General features: G+C 26.9%; 1 protein-coding gene across 4 annotated transcripts in view; it reads right to left on the reverse strand.

Annotated features, from left to right (window-relative positions):
• Positions 1-17,795, reverse strand: part of LOC113794212 (cell adhesion molecule Dscam1-like) — a 60,115-nt gene that overhangs the window by 16,590 nt on the left and 25,730 nt on the right. For all 4 annotated transcript variants that reach the window (XR_012847243.1, XM_027344350.2, XM_027344427.2 and 1 more), the window contains exons 5-12: positions 13,012-13,242; positions 12,778-12,924; positions 12,285-12,626; positions 7,897-8,262; positions 7,755-7,825; positions 5,365-5,521; positions 5,034-5,219; positions 4,809-4,976 (exon numbers count right to left, since the gene is read on the reverse strand). Coding sequence is in view for 3 of the 4 variants with exons in the window: in XM_027344350.2 (XP_027200151.2) it covers positions 4,809-4,976; positions 5,034-5,219; positions 5,365-5,521; positions 7,755-7,825; positions 7,897-8,262; positions 12,285-12,626; positions 12,778-12,924; positions 13,012-13,242 (1,668 nt within the window). In the remaining variant the exon portion in view is untranslated. The remainder of the gene's footprint in view (positions 1-4,808; positions 4,977-5,033; positions 5,220-5,364; positions 5,522-7,754; positions 7,826-7,896; positions 8,263-12,284; positions 12,627-12,777; positions 12,925-13,011; positions 13,243-17,795) is intronic.

The following is a 17,795-nucleotide window of genomic DNA, read 5'->3' on the forward strand; positions in this document are numbered from 1 at the left end:
TACAAAATCGAAATAAAAGAGAATAAATGAAAATCATATACAATACAATAGAATGGGAAAAAAAAGAATGACAAAACAAAATGAATGAACTCTCAACACACATGATAGGAGTGGGACAAAAACAAAAATGTAGAAATCATTAAAATGATTGAGCAAAATAGATAAATGGATCGGTTATTTTATGGTTATTTTTTTTCTCGATACATACATTTTTACATAAGACATACAAAGCTATTGAAATTTTCCCGTTTTGTTTTGGTCAGTCAACGACATACACAGTTATATTATCATCATTGGGCAATTCATATGGACATCATACTATAGTTTCATAGTAACACATATATATCAATGAACGATAACGTTGTAATAATCAGTAGTCTAGTAGCGAATTTAATATCGTTTTACTATCATCATCATCGAATGCGAATAAAAGACCTACCAAATAGCTCATCATCATACAAATGTATTTCACACACACACACACATGTATTATGATTCTTATTATAATTTTTTTCCTATCTTTCCTTCTCTCTATGTCTATTTTTTTCATAATCTAGTTTAATAATAATGATAATAAACGTGGAAATCGAAACATCGATCAATTCGATATAAATCATTTCGACAACATTGATACGATAATAACGACAACAATAGCTAAAATATTTAATGAAATATATTTAGATTAAAATGGACAACAAAAAAAATTGAATTTGAATTTTTAGCCAAATGAGATAATGACAGTAATAATTCGAGAATGTAATATGCAAAGAAAAAAAATGACTATTTTTATTAACAGAATTGATAAAAGGGTGTGTGTGTGGATATAATAAAATATAATTTCCAATGACAGTCAGAATAAGAAATAATAATAGCCATAATCAACAAAAGATATTGATGAAAATCGACAATCGTAATTTCTATCTATATTCAAACTTGATGAAAAAGTGAAAAGCAACAATCAATTTGGCTATTTGATGTTCAGTGATAATTAGAAATTGGACACTCAATGTTATTAGGATATTTATATTGGGCCATCATTATCATCATCATCAACATCTATATCGTTTCCATAATGATAATGATGATTCTGTTTGTATAGTATATTTGATATGCTCGACAATCACAAAGAGAGAGAGAAAAAATTCTAGCATATGATATATGATCAATAATAAATAATAAAAAAGTAGAATCAAATAAAAACATGCGAAATCAAATAGGCTAACATATTTGTTTAGTTAGTAAGTTCCGCAACAAAAAAATGTTTCTATATGTCACAATTGGTGAGTTGAGTGCTTCATCAAAGTCATAATCAATTGATTGGTTTTTCTCTATCTTTCATCATTCTTTGCTCAAGCTCCATTTTCCTTTGGAGCAGACCATCAGTATTTATAAACACACACACAAAGATGTTCACAATTTTGATTTCCAAGCATAAAAAAAAGAAAAGTCGAAAAAATAGGAGGAGATGAGACATTGGAAAGTGGTTCAATCAAGACAAATCAATCGAAATTTGTATGGTTAAATACTAAACAGTGTATAACCATCAATTTTGTTTTTTCTTTCCCATTTTTTTCTTTGGTTACTTTTTATATTCAATTTTCAAACATAAAAAAGAAAATAACGAAGTCGAACAAATGGTTTATTGATTATTGATGCTATATAATTGTGAGCTTTTAGATTTTTCTTTTATTTTTTGTTGGTAATGTATTCAAGGAGGAGAATGGAAAAAGTTGGTTTTTTCTATCCAATCAAAAATATTCACACAATTTAAATAAAATATGACAATTAAAATTTGTGCATTTATTTCTGGTTGATTTTTTATCGCCAATCAAAAAAAAAATTGATTCATTTCAATCAACTATTCCGATGATGATGATTCCGAATACATCATCGTCATAAACGCTTCATATAAAAAAAATCGATCGATCGATAGTAATAAACCAAAACCGAAATAATCTCATTTTTTTCCTGAACAAAAAAAAATGTTGTAGAATAAGAAAAACAAAATCGACCCACCAAAAAAAATAAGACAGTAGAAAAAACCGAATAAGAAATGATTATCGAAAATGAAAGAATTTGCTTATCGAAATAAACGAGAGCAAAAATAAAAAAAAATAACCAGAATACTAAAGAATGCCATTAATAATTTGACATAGTCACACACACATATGATAATGATAATAGTTTTTTTCTGTGCTTATTTTTTTCGATTCACAATTTTTGTTTTTCACAAAGAATTTTGTTTTTTTTCTTCTTTCGTCATCGATAATTTCATCAATAAACTTGGTGCCCAAACACACACACACACAAACACATTGACGATAATATGCTTTTTTTGTTCTGCTTTTTCATTGGTAACCCAATAACTCAAAAAATGGATGCAAAGAATAAAAAAAACTGAAAATTCGATAAGAAATCAATTGAATGAACTTAAAAATCGTCTTTCTCTCTTTCTTCGTCTTCATATTTATCGCATTTCTTTTTCGAAAAATTCTATCTATGAAAAATAATGATGACGATGATGATGATAAAGTTCAGAATTTGATGTCAACTTTATGGATGGAATTTTTTTTCTTTTGACAAACTTTTTTTTCTTTTCTTAGATACCAAACAAATCAATCCATTTGGTTTTCCTGTTGTGTGTTTAAGAATAAATGAAAAATTTATGACAACAACAACAACAACCGAATCCAAAAACAATATTTTCCAGAATTTGATTAAAAAAACAATTCATATGGGAATAAATTTGAAGAGCAATTCTTTGACAAAAGCTTAAAATAGAAATTGGAAATGAAAATAAATGAAACCCATATATATGATAGATATGAAATATAAATGCAGAACAAGATTTAAACCTTGATGACAAAATGAAAAGTGATGAAATTCTTATTGAATGATGAATGATGTTAATGAAAACTTAATGTATTAGACAAAAACACATCATTTCAATAGTTAAGATATGAAATGTTATAAATAACAATTCTAATTGATTTCATTGTTTTTTCTTCTCTTCATTCTTCAGGGTCAGAGGATCACAAATGATGAAAAAACAACAACAACAACAAAAATTGATCAACGAATAAATAAAAAAGCCAGATTTGTCAGATAAAAGTTATTCTTTAGAATTAAAAATGTGTGTATACGAACAGTGTGTTCAATCAAGCAAACAATTCATTTTCAAACAAAAAATAAATAAATAAATAAACTGACACAATAAAGGAAAAAATTTTCTTTTTTTCTTTTCTCACTATGCTTGAATGCTCACTTCATGTTATAAACATCCATTACACATATAGGGAAGAAACATAGATCAAAAGAAATTTACCTGACGGAATAGAATGAATGAATAATCAAATATACAAACATAATCATTATTCAAAATAAAATTCTGTTGTTGTTATTGCTTTAAGGATCCAGTTAATTTCATATTCATCAGTCATATATGCATCATATATTAGATGGATGTAAAATTTGGAACAAATCTGATTACCAGAGAGTAAGTGTGTGATTCATACATTTCAGATAAACATTTGAATGATAAAATTTCAATTTTCATCATATTTGTTTAAAGTGAACATTTTTTGAACTTCAAATTGTTTGACTGAATCGAATGAATAAATGAATGAATGTTTATCTAACTGTTAATATTATGATAATATTTTCTCGGCGGCTAAAGAATTTTTTTTTTTGATAAGTAATGAAATATTTTTCTTTAAAAAAAACATCAATTTGAACAAAAACAAAATCGATTCGGCATAAGCCTTAGGAATTTTTTTTTGTTGTCTGGCCTTTCTATCACCTGCATCATATGCGTGATAATAAAATTTTGAACCAATCAATTGAACTAAAAAACAACATTAAATATTATAATGATAATGAAATCGATATCGGTTATAGATAAAAATACTAATGTAGAATATTTTTCATGGCTATTATAATTGGTTGCCGAATTGATATGAAATTCAAAGAAAAAAAATTTATATCCACATAAAATGTATCGATTTACATCAATTCTTATCAAAAGTTAAAAATTATATTTCACCGGATATAATGATGATGATCATCATCATCTTGGCTCAAATGTCTATTATTTTTTCGGCATTCGATGATAATCATCATTATTATTATTTTAATTATCATCATCAAATCATCAACTATATTTATAATAGACAAAATGTGATAGTTATTCATTTCATTTCGAAACCCCATTCCAAAAATTTCAATGCAATTTTCTTTCATTTCTTATTCTCAATTTTTCATGTTCCTTTTACAATTTATTTTGGTTTTTATTCTTAAAACTTCATAGTATGAAACAACAACAACAAAAATATCTAGTGATTTTAAAGTTTGATTCGCATTTTTAAAGTTTTTTTCAACTTCGAATATCGAATACAATATTTTTCTATGCTCGACAATTCAGAGCACGTCGTCGTTTTACGTTTTGGGGCTAAAAATACAAATGTTTGTCATCACGATTTTTTTTATGTTTGAAATTATGTTTTAGAAATGGTAAACAGTGTTTCGTTTTCTTTGCTTTTTGTTCCATACGGGTATATATCCCTTCATTCATTCATTTATTTATTAAAGTTGGATTATCATGGTAAATGAAACGAGTAAATGATAATGATGATGATTTTTAATGAAAAAAATGCAAGCATATTAAAGACTTAATATCGATGGTAATAAGAAAAACATTCTTTAACTAATAACTTGAATAATAATCGAATTGATCGAATTTTTCCAAAAAAAGATTCCTCTGAATGAATTTTTGTTTTATTAAAAAAAATGAAATGAAAAACACCAAATACCGAATACTCTTAATGAGAATGAAGTTTTGGCACTTGAACGAACATCTTCTTTATTACGTGCTATACATGTATAAATTCCTTCATCGGTTACACGTTCAAGCTCATTGACTGTAAGGGTGCCATTTGTGAACACTTTTTGTCGATGATTATATGGAAGACGTACGGAATCTTTAAAAAAAAAGAAATTATTGATTTTTAAATAATTTTCATTTTTTCTCATCATACCTCTTTCCCAAACAATAGAATCGATCGGATAGCCACCAACTGGACATGTAATCGAAATACTTTCACCTGCAACTGCAGTTATATTTGGCATACGTCTTATAGTTGGTCGCCCATATACATTGATACGAGCTGTATGCTGTACAGTTGCAACATCATTCATAGCTTGACATGTATAAAGGCCACCATCTGACAGTAAGAAAAAAAGAATAAAATAAAGATAGTGAAAAAACAATGTGAAATTTTTATTTATAAAAAAATATAATAACTGTATCGATAAACGACATAAAAAACAAACTTGATACGAAATGTAAACAAACAAACAAACACAAACCTTCGGGTAGTATGGATGATATGTTGACATAACTGACCAATAATGAATCTCTTGTTACATAATCACCAATACGATATCTAGCCAAATGATCGGGTATCGGTAACTTGTCATAAACATGCCATAAAACTTGTGGTATCGGATTTCCTGATGCAATACACTGATGGATGGTTTGTAGGAAAAGTGTGTGAGAAAGTGTGAAAGTAGAGAAAATAAAAATGAAAAATTTGAATTAGTAATTATGATACAAAGTGTTAATGTGAAACTATTTGGACAACATCAGACACCAGATAGAGAAACGATCGATAAATTCGTTCGAAAAATGAACGACAAGAAAAAAACCAGTTAGACAAAAATGAAGAAAAAAATGAATGTCCATGAAAGTGGATATCGAGTAAACATTCGACTAAAAGAATAATTTTGACTATTTCTACATAAGCATGTCTATATCATTATGTACATCAAAATAGTGGATGAAAAATGAAAAACAATAACAACATAAAATGAAAAGAGAAAAATTGATAATAATGATGATGATACATCCGAGAGTGTAAAAAAAACAATCCAATGGATCGAATCTTTGGTTGAAAAAAATTGAAAATCAATCATCGTATCAAATTGAACGGACTGATTTATTATTATCATCATTCATAGACATGATATATAGAATTGACACATGGATATTATGTCATTGCTTTTTTTCTTCGATAAAAATACATGGAAATAAATTGCTATTTCTTTCCAGCATTAAAATGAAAACATTTCCGTTGTCGTTGCTCATTCACTTGCGAATAGTGTTCATAATTTGATTTAGGCCCGAGGAATTTGGCTTGACTAAGGAAAAAAATGAATTTGTTTATCCATTTTCACACATCCGACCCACCAAAAAAAATGATCATTTGCATTCGATCATATAAATATATTGCAATACAACAACAATGAACGAGGTCATCATCCATAAAGTAAGCAAAACGGAAAAAAAACAAAGTGAAAAAATATCGAATAAAAATTTGCCCATCAAAAATCAATCAACAATGATATGACAAAAAGGGCGGTTGAAAGATAATCGATATAAAAATAAAGCAAAATTGAAAATAAATGAAAAATAAAATTGAAAATTTTCACGCTAATATTGCCGCTATATATTTGAAAAAATTGAATAATGAGCAACAAATGATAAAATCGATATATTTTGCCGCATCATTCAATTCAATATTTCAATTCGAATTTTTGTTTTCTTTTAAAGAAAAATAATTTCAATGAAACGTATTCTCGATTATTATTATGATAACCGACATATTTTTTTCTAATAATAGAATCTATGACTATTATTTTACTATATTTGATGCTTGAAGCAAAATAAATCGAAGAAAAATGAGTTTCTGTTAATGGCATTTTGTTTACGAATTGAATTTTTCTAAATGAAATTATTATTTTTTTCGTTCGAAAAAATGATGACAAAAATAAAAACTAAAACTGGAAAAAAGGTGATGATAAAAAAGAAAACTATATATTGTTTTAGCCTCAAGACATTCAAAGATATTGATCATGATTATGAAATTCTTTCATCATCAATGTTTTTTTTTCTTAAAATATGATATTGTTTTTTTTTCTGAATAAAGTGAATCAAGTAAACTAGATTATTTTGAAAATAAATAATTTAAAAAAAAATTCATTTTTCTTCATAAAAATATTCTTTAATAATCAAATTCTTCTGTTTTTAACAAGAAAATTTCCAGTTTATTTAACCAACAATATGTTTTAGAAAGGAATTTGGAATTAATAAAACAAGAATTGATTCATACAAATATTAATATGTTTCGAATGTATTCCATTTACCCAACATCATAGTTTTCGTTTTTTTTCTTTATAATAATCAATCAATCTCAACTTTCTAATATTTTCTTGTATCACTGATTTGATGACAGCATTAGTGTAATGTTAAAACTAGATGCATCGAGAAGAAAAAAAAACAAACTGACTTGAACAGAATATTTGAAATCCTGAAAAAGTAAAAGATAGAGAAAAAAGAAAAACCAATCAATCTAATTTCATCTACATCCTTATTATTATTATTATTATTAAGGATATGGATCTTTTTTTCTTTATTGGTAAAGAAATCCAGTGAGAGAAAGAAAATATTGCCAATGAGAGATGATTCATTCAATCATTTATTCACCACTACTAGGCTTGATTAAACAAGAATTTCTATTTTTACTTTTTCTTTTTTTTGCCTCTTGGGATGTTATCATTGTCGTCATTTGGGATTGTCATCAATGTTGTTGCTGTTTTGTGTTTGTGTGTGTGCAAGATATTCGTGTCTGTTACATGATTTACAATTCTTGTTTTTAATTTATAAAAAAAATTTTATATTAGCTAATGAAAAAACTTACCTTTAATGATAATGGTTGACCTGGTTGTAATGTTTGTTCCGAAAATACCGATAACAATTGTGGTGCATTATCTGTAAAACACAAAATGAAAAAGTCCATCGATGAATCAATCTTTTTTTCAAAAAAAAATCTGAAAACTTACCACCAAGTTGTAATTGAACTTGTGCCTGTGCCGAATCAAAATCATTGAATGCAACACATTGATACATTCCATGATCTGTTCGTGTTACTTTGGAAATGTGTAAAACTTCACGAGAAATTAATCGTATACGAAATCCGCCGCTACCATTCGATGAAGTTGATGATGATGATGAAATGGCACCAATGCCAGTTGATGTTGACGATGTGCCACCACTATTACTACTCGTCAACATATTTGATATGGGACGACCATTATGTAACCATTCGATAGCTTTAATTGGGCCACCACTAACAGTACAATTAAGCGTTAAACTATGGCCCAATTCAATGCGAATTATTGGAAGACCAATCTGGACATTCAATGGTGCTAAACAATTGAGAATGAACAGAGAATAAATAAATAAAATTGAAGCAAAAAAAATAGAAAAGCGAAAAAATTGTGATTTTTGTCATTGATGGGGATGATGACACGAAATAAATCGATTCATTAATAAAACACAAACATTCTAACATCGACATCTGATAAATTGACAATTTTTCAACATTACAGACATCAAGACCAACATTTATGATGATGATGATGATTGTAATGATAATAATAATAATCATCATCATTATCAACAAGATGATAATGAGATAAACATAATGTTTTTTCTCTCGTTTTCTATTCGAAATTGTTATTGTTGATATAATTTTGATTTTTTTTATTTAACTATATAGATAAAGATAAACACACAATAGACAAACAGAATCAGTAAGCATGGTTGAAAAAAATAAAGCGGACAATCATTGATTTTCATTCTCTATTTGGATCTCTCATACTGAACATTCCGACTTGAATTTGTTCATACTGTAAGCAATGGAAAAAAATTAGAGTATCTGGTAATTATTTGAACCAAATACAGCAACAGCAGTGAAAAAAAACAATGCCGATGGCTAATGAGCAATTTATTTCGAATGTTATCTAATATATCAAGTTTAATTAGTAAAACGATTATTTTATTCTACAGGGTTGTTTTGTTCGACTACTTATCGACCACTAACAATATTGAAGGGGAAAAAATTATGCTGATTTTGCAAATGCTTGATTAAATTATGTTTGTTTGCTTGTTTTTGTTTTTTTTTTATTTCACACGAACAAACAAATCAACAAAAACAATAGCGAGAAAAAAATCGGATCCAAATTAATTTTTTTAAATTCTTTCATTCATCGATATGATTGTTGTCGTTGGCTGTTTAAGGTCAAAAGTCATCTCATTTCATTTTATTAGAAAAAATTGAATTTGTTTCTCGTTAATGATGATGATGTGATAATTGAATTATTTTTCATTTTTTTAAACGTTCTTGTTTTGATCTGGTCAAAATGTACTGATCCTTTTTTTGGATGAGGTCAACAATCTTGTTGACAAACACGACATGAATTTAGTGTTTCATAATATGTCAAATGCAAGAGTGGATCATTCCTTACTTAGATTATATGGATCATCATTGGAAACAATTAATCATATCATCATCAATAATTTTTCTTTTGAAACAATATTTTTCATCCAATGATATATATCAATATCTTAAACGAGGAAAAGAAAAAAAAAGAAAAACTTTGTTTGTCCATGATCTAAAGGATCTAATATGTCATTATTATTATTATTATTATTTGTCTCCAATATCAATATAGTGAAATCAATCAACTGGACAAAATTCATGAAAAGAGAGGTTTCAAGAGGATTCTCGTCATCATCATAATTGAAACTATAGTAAAAGATGGAGTAGATTTTAGATGTAAATCTACCGTAAATATAATATGTTTGTGATAGGGAGAAAAAAAACTTATTTTTTTTGCATGTTATTCTAGAAAATTTATAGTTTGTTTTTCTTCTTATATCATGATGATTTTCCACATTCAATAATGGATGAATAAATAGAGTTGAACGACGGTGATGAAAAAAAAACAAAATGACCCCTATTTACTTTAGTATTATCTGAAAGAATTTTTGATAAAATAATAAATAAAAGCTTTACATTGAGAAAACTTCCCATTATCATCATCATTTTTTCTGTTTCACAACCTCAAATAAAAAAATAATGATGGCCGGTTACCAGCAACAACAACAAAAAAGTGATCAATCAAATGAAGAAAATATAAAAGAAAAATTACGAATGAAAAAAATAATAATTTGGTGACATAAAAACATGTAAAGTATGAAAATCCACCATCGAAGAATGATCCCATTTTTTTTTGTTGTTCCCTTTATAAACAACATAGGCTAAAATGATGATAAGCCTCAAATCATCATCCAAAAAAATATATAATCATGTTGTAAGGAATGATGTTCAATATTATAATATTGAGATTGAACAGTTATGTTTAGATGAAATGCCAATAACGCACGAATGAACCGAAGAGAAAAAAAATTCCACATTCATTATATTTCGACCATCAACGACTATTCAATTCAATAATCATCGTTTGTTTTTGTTTTTTTTCTGGTTATATGTGTTTATTCGGTGGTTTGGTAGATGGATATTTTTTTTTGTATAAACACATACATGTATATCGCGATCGATCGATGATCGACCATCGTCAATTGGGAAAACAATTAATAAATTGACAGATTTTATTCGCGATCCAAACACAAGAATGTGTCGTTAAAGAGAAGTGAAAAAAAATGGTAAGCAATAGAAAAAAAATAATTATAATGAAAAAAAGAACAACCAAAATAAATAAATGAAAAATTGGAAATGTTTGTAATAGCATCATAAAGAAAAAGAAGAAGCAAAAAAAAATTCTAATATGAAATTAATGATAAAATCTCATTCGAATTGACGAGTAGATTTTCTGGATTGAAGCTTGCAATATCTCTTCTTGCTCTTAGATCACTGTTTCACAACAACGACAACATCAAAAAAAAGAGAAAAGAAAATTTACGCTTCATGTTTGAGTGTGAACAAATGTCAACATTGTTTATGCTTATAGCGATGGCAATCAAGTGAAAAAAAGACCGAAAAAGAAGATTTCTCTGTTCAATGGGTGTTTAGATGCCAGCATAGATAACATTTTGTTTTTTTTCTGGTCTTGCAAAAAAAGCAAATTGTAACAATTCAACAAAAAAAACCATCGAAATTGTAAATAGAATTGGGCTACCAGAATCAGTAGGAGAAAAAATTGTTGTATGAGGTCGATTCCATGACATGGACAAAAGAATGTGATTGATGTTTAACGGAACAAACTGAACGCTAAAGATATAATAGAAATAGTCACTGTCACACACACACAAACAGTGACGAAAATCACTATGAATTCCCACCGATTTAGGATATAATACATCAAAATGATTTTTCCATTTCTGTTCGGTTGTTGCCCATTTGGTACAATTTTTGGTTTCTTATGGTGATCATCCAACTAAATGTATAAACTATGTATATGTGAATTCAATTGGCCTTTTCAAAAAAAAAAAAAAAAAAAAAAAATAATGAAAATGAAAAATTTGCAAACAAGATGAAAAAGAGGAGGAGAAGGACCAATCATATTAAATTTGATAGGCAAAATAGGCAATACACTAAATGTATATAACTAAATGCCCAATTTTGTTCCCGAGAAAAAAAATAGATAAGAAATATCTAACAATAACAATAACAACAAGAAAAAAAAAGAAGAGAAATAGAAGCAAATTTACATTGTCCATGTTTGGGCATGATTATTTATGTTTTTGGTAATATGGAAAGAATGAATGAATAATAATAATAATAAATTGCAAATAGATAGGAGAATTGTACATATAAAATGTGAACAAAAATCTGAATGTTATTATGCTCTTTCCTTTTTTTGTTGATGTCGAATGGGAAAAAATGAATGAGAATTGAATAGAATGGCTTTTTTACGAAAAGATTATATTCAAAAAAACTAGAACCAGAAAAAATCTTTTATTTTTTCTCAGTAACAACTAAATGAAATCTATGGTGACACATTCTCTACGTTAGTTTTTTAAATGAATGAAAATATATTTTTTTTTGATATTTTTTCAAGGGACACACACAAATATATACAGGAAATCCTATTGATACACAAAGCACATACCGATATTGCATACAATGGATAACAAACAGAAAGAAAAAATTTCATTCCTCGTTAGCTAAACATTATAACAATTTTTTAACGGAATTTGTCTGTCACAACAACAAAAAGAAAAAAAATGTCAAAATCATGTCGTAGATCAAACAATTCTGAATAAATAGAGGAAAAAAATTACTGTTCCATTCTTATTTTTTCTTTTCGTTAATGTTTTCAATGTAACTACACACACACTATGTGAAAAAAAGATAGAGAAAAAACACTTGGTAAAATCGACAAAAGGAAGAGAAAAAAAAATTATGACAAGAAACATCACTTACATCGAACAATCAACTGTGTTTCAGCCAATTCTGAACCAAGACTATTGTTTACAATACAACGATATAGACCGGCATCATTTTGGTTGACTTTTTCGATCAATATTGAATTTGTTAATATACGAAAACGAGGTATTAGATAGTTATTTGACATTAGGCCACTTAATGTTGATGATGATGATTCGGTTATAATACGATCTGATATTAGATCAGTATTTTTATACCACGTGTATGTTGGTTCAGGATAGCCTTGAGCTAGGCAAACAATTTCTGCTGATGAACCTTCTTCCGCTATTATTACACGATTTGTATCGATTATTCTTGGTGGTTGACTAGTAATTAGCTCTGCATAACAAAATGCAATATTAGTTGTTTTTATTATCAGAATTTTATTTTATATAAAAGATAAAATAAATGGAAAATCAATCAACCATTCGAAATGAAATGGATACATTAATGATAAAACATCATCCTTTCAGTAATAATGTCTACTTACCGGAAACAAACAAACGTCCAGAATTAGAGCTTAAAAATTTCTCATTCGTCATTCGATGTTTAACTTGACAGCGAAAACTTTTTAATGCATCAGCAGGCTCAACTTTATTGATTAAAAGTTCACCACTGTAAAGTATACGATATTTATCTGTTCATAATGATGAAAAGATAGAAAAAAGTTTAGCTCATTTTTTCAAAAATAATTCAAAAATTTAAAAATTCAATCATTATATACCTGAATTTTGACGGTGTGTTATGGACGATGACGACGACGACGATGATGTTGATGATGATGATGAAACAAAGGCAGTTGTATCGGGTAAAATTTGATTAGATGAACCTTCTATCCAACCAATAATATCAAGTAAATCACGCATAAATGCTGGTATATGACAACGTAATAATGCTGAATTGCCTGCGGTAACAAATTCATCGTAAACTTCGATTACAAATCGTTGTTCAACCACTGTTTAATTTTTTATTATTATTTGTGGTGATGGTCGTTTAACACATAATGTCAAATATTAAAAAAGAGGAAAGAAAGAAAAAAAAAGATCAATTAATAATTTGATGTCATGAAATCGAACAATGGTAAACGAATATTATTATTATTTATAATAATAATAATCAAAAAAAAAGTAAAACACAATGTAATGATGATGATGATGATGATAAAGGGAAATTGACATTTTCCGATCGCAAATGACAAAAAAGAGAGAGAAAGAATAAAATGACATGGTTAATAAGGTGAATGAAATAAATAAAAAAAAATGAAAGGGAGACCAAAAAAAAAAAATACGATAACGACATTTTTTTCATGGGTTGGTATATTGGGTTAATTACACGAAAACCCGAAAAAAAGAGATGTCACCCAACAACAAAAACAACAAGCCTCCGACAGAAGCTATTAATTTTTTTTTGGATCCATAAAATGTCATTTTTGTCCATTTATTTTTTTCAAATATTTTCCCTTCTAATCATTATTGGTAGAACAAAACTATCGATTGTTAAACTAATTTATATTTATTGTTTTCAATATCAATGATATTGGTGAAAATAATAATAATGAACAATAATTTTATTCTCACCATAGATTTATTGTTATTGTTATCATTTGGTTTGTTGGGTCAGTTTGATAGTCAAAATAATAAAATACTATTCCGGTATATTCATCTATTTTTTCAAAATTATCATTTGAATTAGTCGATTCGATGATTTTCAATAAATGAAAATCTTATAATCACAATAGATTTGATAAAATCATTCCAAGTGTGCCAGTAACATACAACAATTATAAATTTTAAAAAAGTAATTATAAACAATTATGCGAATGAATGAAAAAAATCTTGATTTGTCTGTTTTTCAAATAAAAGCGATTATTGCTATCACTGTTGTGAATTTCCCATAATATTTTTCCCAAAAAAATTATAAATACAACAACAAAAAAAAATGAAATGAGAATTCAAATTGATTATCATTGTGAAATTAAAAAAAAAATTATGGCAAATTATGATGGCAAACATCATGTTTGCATTTAAATAAAATGATAATAATGTCTGTGTGTTTATACAGGATGAAATAAATTAAAAAATCATCCTTCCAACAAAAAAAAAATTCTGGATACTAATTTTTTCAATTTTATTCTAGTTCACCAAAAGCTCACTCTCTTTTTTTAAAAAAATTTTTCTTTCATAAACGAAACACACACAAAGCTATCAGCTATTTAACAGTGATCCTTTTTTTCGCTGTCATCATAGAAGTTTTTATTTTTATTTTCCATTTTTAGTTTTTTTTTCTTGTTATTTTATTTTTGATAATAAATTTTCTTTCTTTTTTATCCAACTATGCCTTTCAAATTAGCTAACAAAAAAAAGTTTTGTCTTTTTTTTGTTTTATATTCAAACAAGAAGAATAGAAAATGATAAAAAAACACGGTGAAAAAAATGAACAGAAAACATTGACTGATTCGTAAAAAAAGTGAAAGTTAAAACAAGATATTCTCCATAGGATCATAGAAGAAGAAGAATAAAAATATGATTTTTTAAAACTTGAACAATATGAATTTACGTAACGAATTATCTTATCATCATCACTAACAACAACAAAAACAACAATTGAATAAATGAAAATTATAAAACAAAACAAAACAATGTTGATAAGACTATAGAATAAACCATACAAAAACAACCAGAAAACAAAATCGACCGACCAACTAAAAAAGATGAACAGACCGATATCAAACAACAACATTAACACCGATGACTAGAAACATCTTCTCTCTCTCTCCCATGGATCTAAATCTTTAGTATGAAAACAAGGGGGAGAAAAAATCTCATATATTATTTTGATATAATAGTTTTTTATTCCCCCTTTACATGTAAGCTTAATTTGATACATCGATCCCATGAGATTTGTGAAACAAAAACCTTATATATTTCAAGTAAACTAGGATGCTAAACATCCTAAAAACAAAGTATGTGTGCTTGTATGTAATATTCAAACAAATATTTCATTCATATCGTTGTTGGTAGTTGTTGTTGTTGTATATGCGACAACAACAAATAATTTAGCATAGATTTATTGTACAAAATTCCAGTTAGATAGAATGAATAGACAACAACGAACAAGTTTGAGCAATTCATAATTAAAGTATACATTTATTCAACAAAAGAGAATGCTAAAATGAGAAAAAAAAACTGATAGAATAAAATGAAAGAATAATTATTATTATCATTCTGCATTATTTTCAAGAACGTAACATGTGACATGTAAGATGTGTGTCTAATGATGATTTTTCAAGACTATTTCCATCGTTTTTTTGAACAAAGAATGAGCAATTGGCATATTGGCTATAACTAAAATGTGAACGAAATAAAAAAAAACAAATGTTAAGGGCAATCTTTGCTGCCGCCAGCGGTAGCTAGGTTACGAATATATTTCCTTCTGTTTGTCATAAGCATCTATACTATTTCTTATTTTTTTTTGCAATTATTACTCTATTTCATTCAATGGACAATAAAGAGAACACCAATTTTCACTCACTGTATTCTTGTAGTCTAGCAACGACATAGTTCAACAATATTCTAGTTCAATAAATAAATAGCAGTGAAAGCAAAAAAAAAAAAAGATGAAAAAGATTCCTTAATGAATGGATTTTTTTCTGTCTTTATGTTTGTCGTTGTTCTTAACATTAACATTCTGCATTATATTGGTAAAACTTATCATCATCATGAAAAATAATACAGAAAAAAACTACTACCCAAATAAATAAATGAAATGATATGATGACTAAATAGAAATGAATATATATCGAAAAACATCATCATCATCATCATCATCATCATCATAGAATCTTAGTATCTTAGTATCCTAGATTCTAAAACCATCTTATTCATTTTATCATGTCTTTCTATTTTTTTCCTTGTCTATATGATCAACAGTATTATTATATTATAAATAGTTTTATACAAATACAATAGTAGTAGAAAATTTTTTCAATGTTTTTCACAGTTAGAAAAAAATTTCATCATTATGATGATTATGATGATGATGATGATGATGAAAAACAGCTAAATTAAATTATAACAAAGTAATTAACAAACTACTGCTGTTGATAATCATGATTACAAAATGGAATACATGTTTAAATGATAAAATGAACATATTTTTTTGATCCAATACAATCAAATCCATAATCTAAAGATTCAATTACATATTGAATTAAACATATGCAAAATGCAAAGAAATAGAAAGAATAAGAATTGATTCAAGAAGAATTTAATCATAAAACTCATTTATTTGTTTGTTTGTTTTTTTTTGTTGATATGGGGGTATATGAACAAATGAGGGTGTAAATTTCATTTAATCAACATTATTCACATTTGATGATAAATGATTATATATGATATTCATTAAAAACTATTTGTTCATCATAAATTTTTGTTTTATTTTGTTGTCGTAATTGTTCCTTCTGTATATTTGTATGAGAATATTGCGTGATTGAATTCAATTCAAAATTTAATCACTGTTATTCACCATTTATTTCAATAAAAATAATAGTGAAGAAAAGAAATAAATAAATAAATTCATGATGGATGAACGAAGAAAAGAATTTCATTCATTTTTTTTGCAATAATCAAAAGAGAAAAAAAGATGAAAAATAAAAGCAAAACACACAACTAAAATAAAATAAAATATTGACGGCGATGATGACCAGAAATAAAGTTTTCATTTATTTATGGCAGTGAAGCCAACATTTTTGCAAACTATTTTTTTTGTTGCTTTTGGAATCTGATATATAGAATAAGTAGAATATAGAAAGTGATTAGATGAACATATTAATTGAATGTGACATATTTAATTCTCCCACTCTTGCACTCTTATTTGATTCTTTTAATATTCCAATGTCATCATCGCTATTGGATTTCTGAAAAAAAAGTTTCAAGTTTTATGTTGCCATCATAATTCTATTGGCTATGATTTTGTCAATCATTATCAAGAACAAATAAAATGTGAATTTCGAGTGAAACAAAACAAAAAAATAGAATGATGATATTGAACCAAAACAATCACATTTTTTTCTAATAATGATAAGATCATTAAAGTTTTTCGATTCAATTTCAAAAAAAACAAACCTAAACAAAACAAATGAATTGAATTGGGTGAAAAATTGCAATCAATTGAAACACGAAAAAGGATCATCATTATTATTATCATCATCATCATCAACATACAATGTTTTCCCCATCAAACAAAAATAAACGAAAAAAAATGTTTTTTTTCTTTTCCTCATCTTGAACTACTGACTTGGAATCGAATGAAAAAAATAGAAAAGACAATGTGAAATGAAAAAAAAATTCTCCAATTAGTCCATCATCAATTGTCATTGTCATTTGAGCGTAGAAGAATCTAGCCTCTTTCATCATCATCATCATCAGTGAGTTGCAATCTTGGAACAAACAAACAAAACTAAAATAACGAAATGAAATGAATGAGCAAAAATAAACAGAAACATTTTTC

Source organism: Dermatophagoides pteronyssinus, unplaced genomic scaffold (genome assembly GCF_027571235.1).
Source record: "Dermatophagoides pteronyssinus isolate colony J.1.1.1.1 unplaced genomic scaffold, Derpt_VIB-CSIC_2022.12 sq0002, whole genome shotgun sequence".
NCBI classification, from domain to species: Eukaryota; Metazoa; Arthropoda; class Arachnida; order Sarcoptiformes; family Pyroglyphidae; genus Dermatophagoides; species Dermatophagoides pteronyssinus.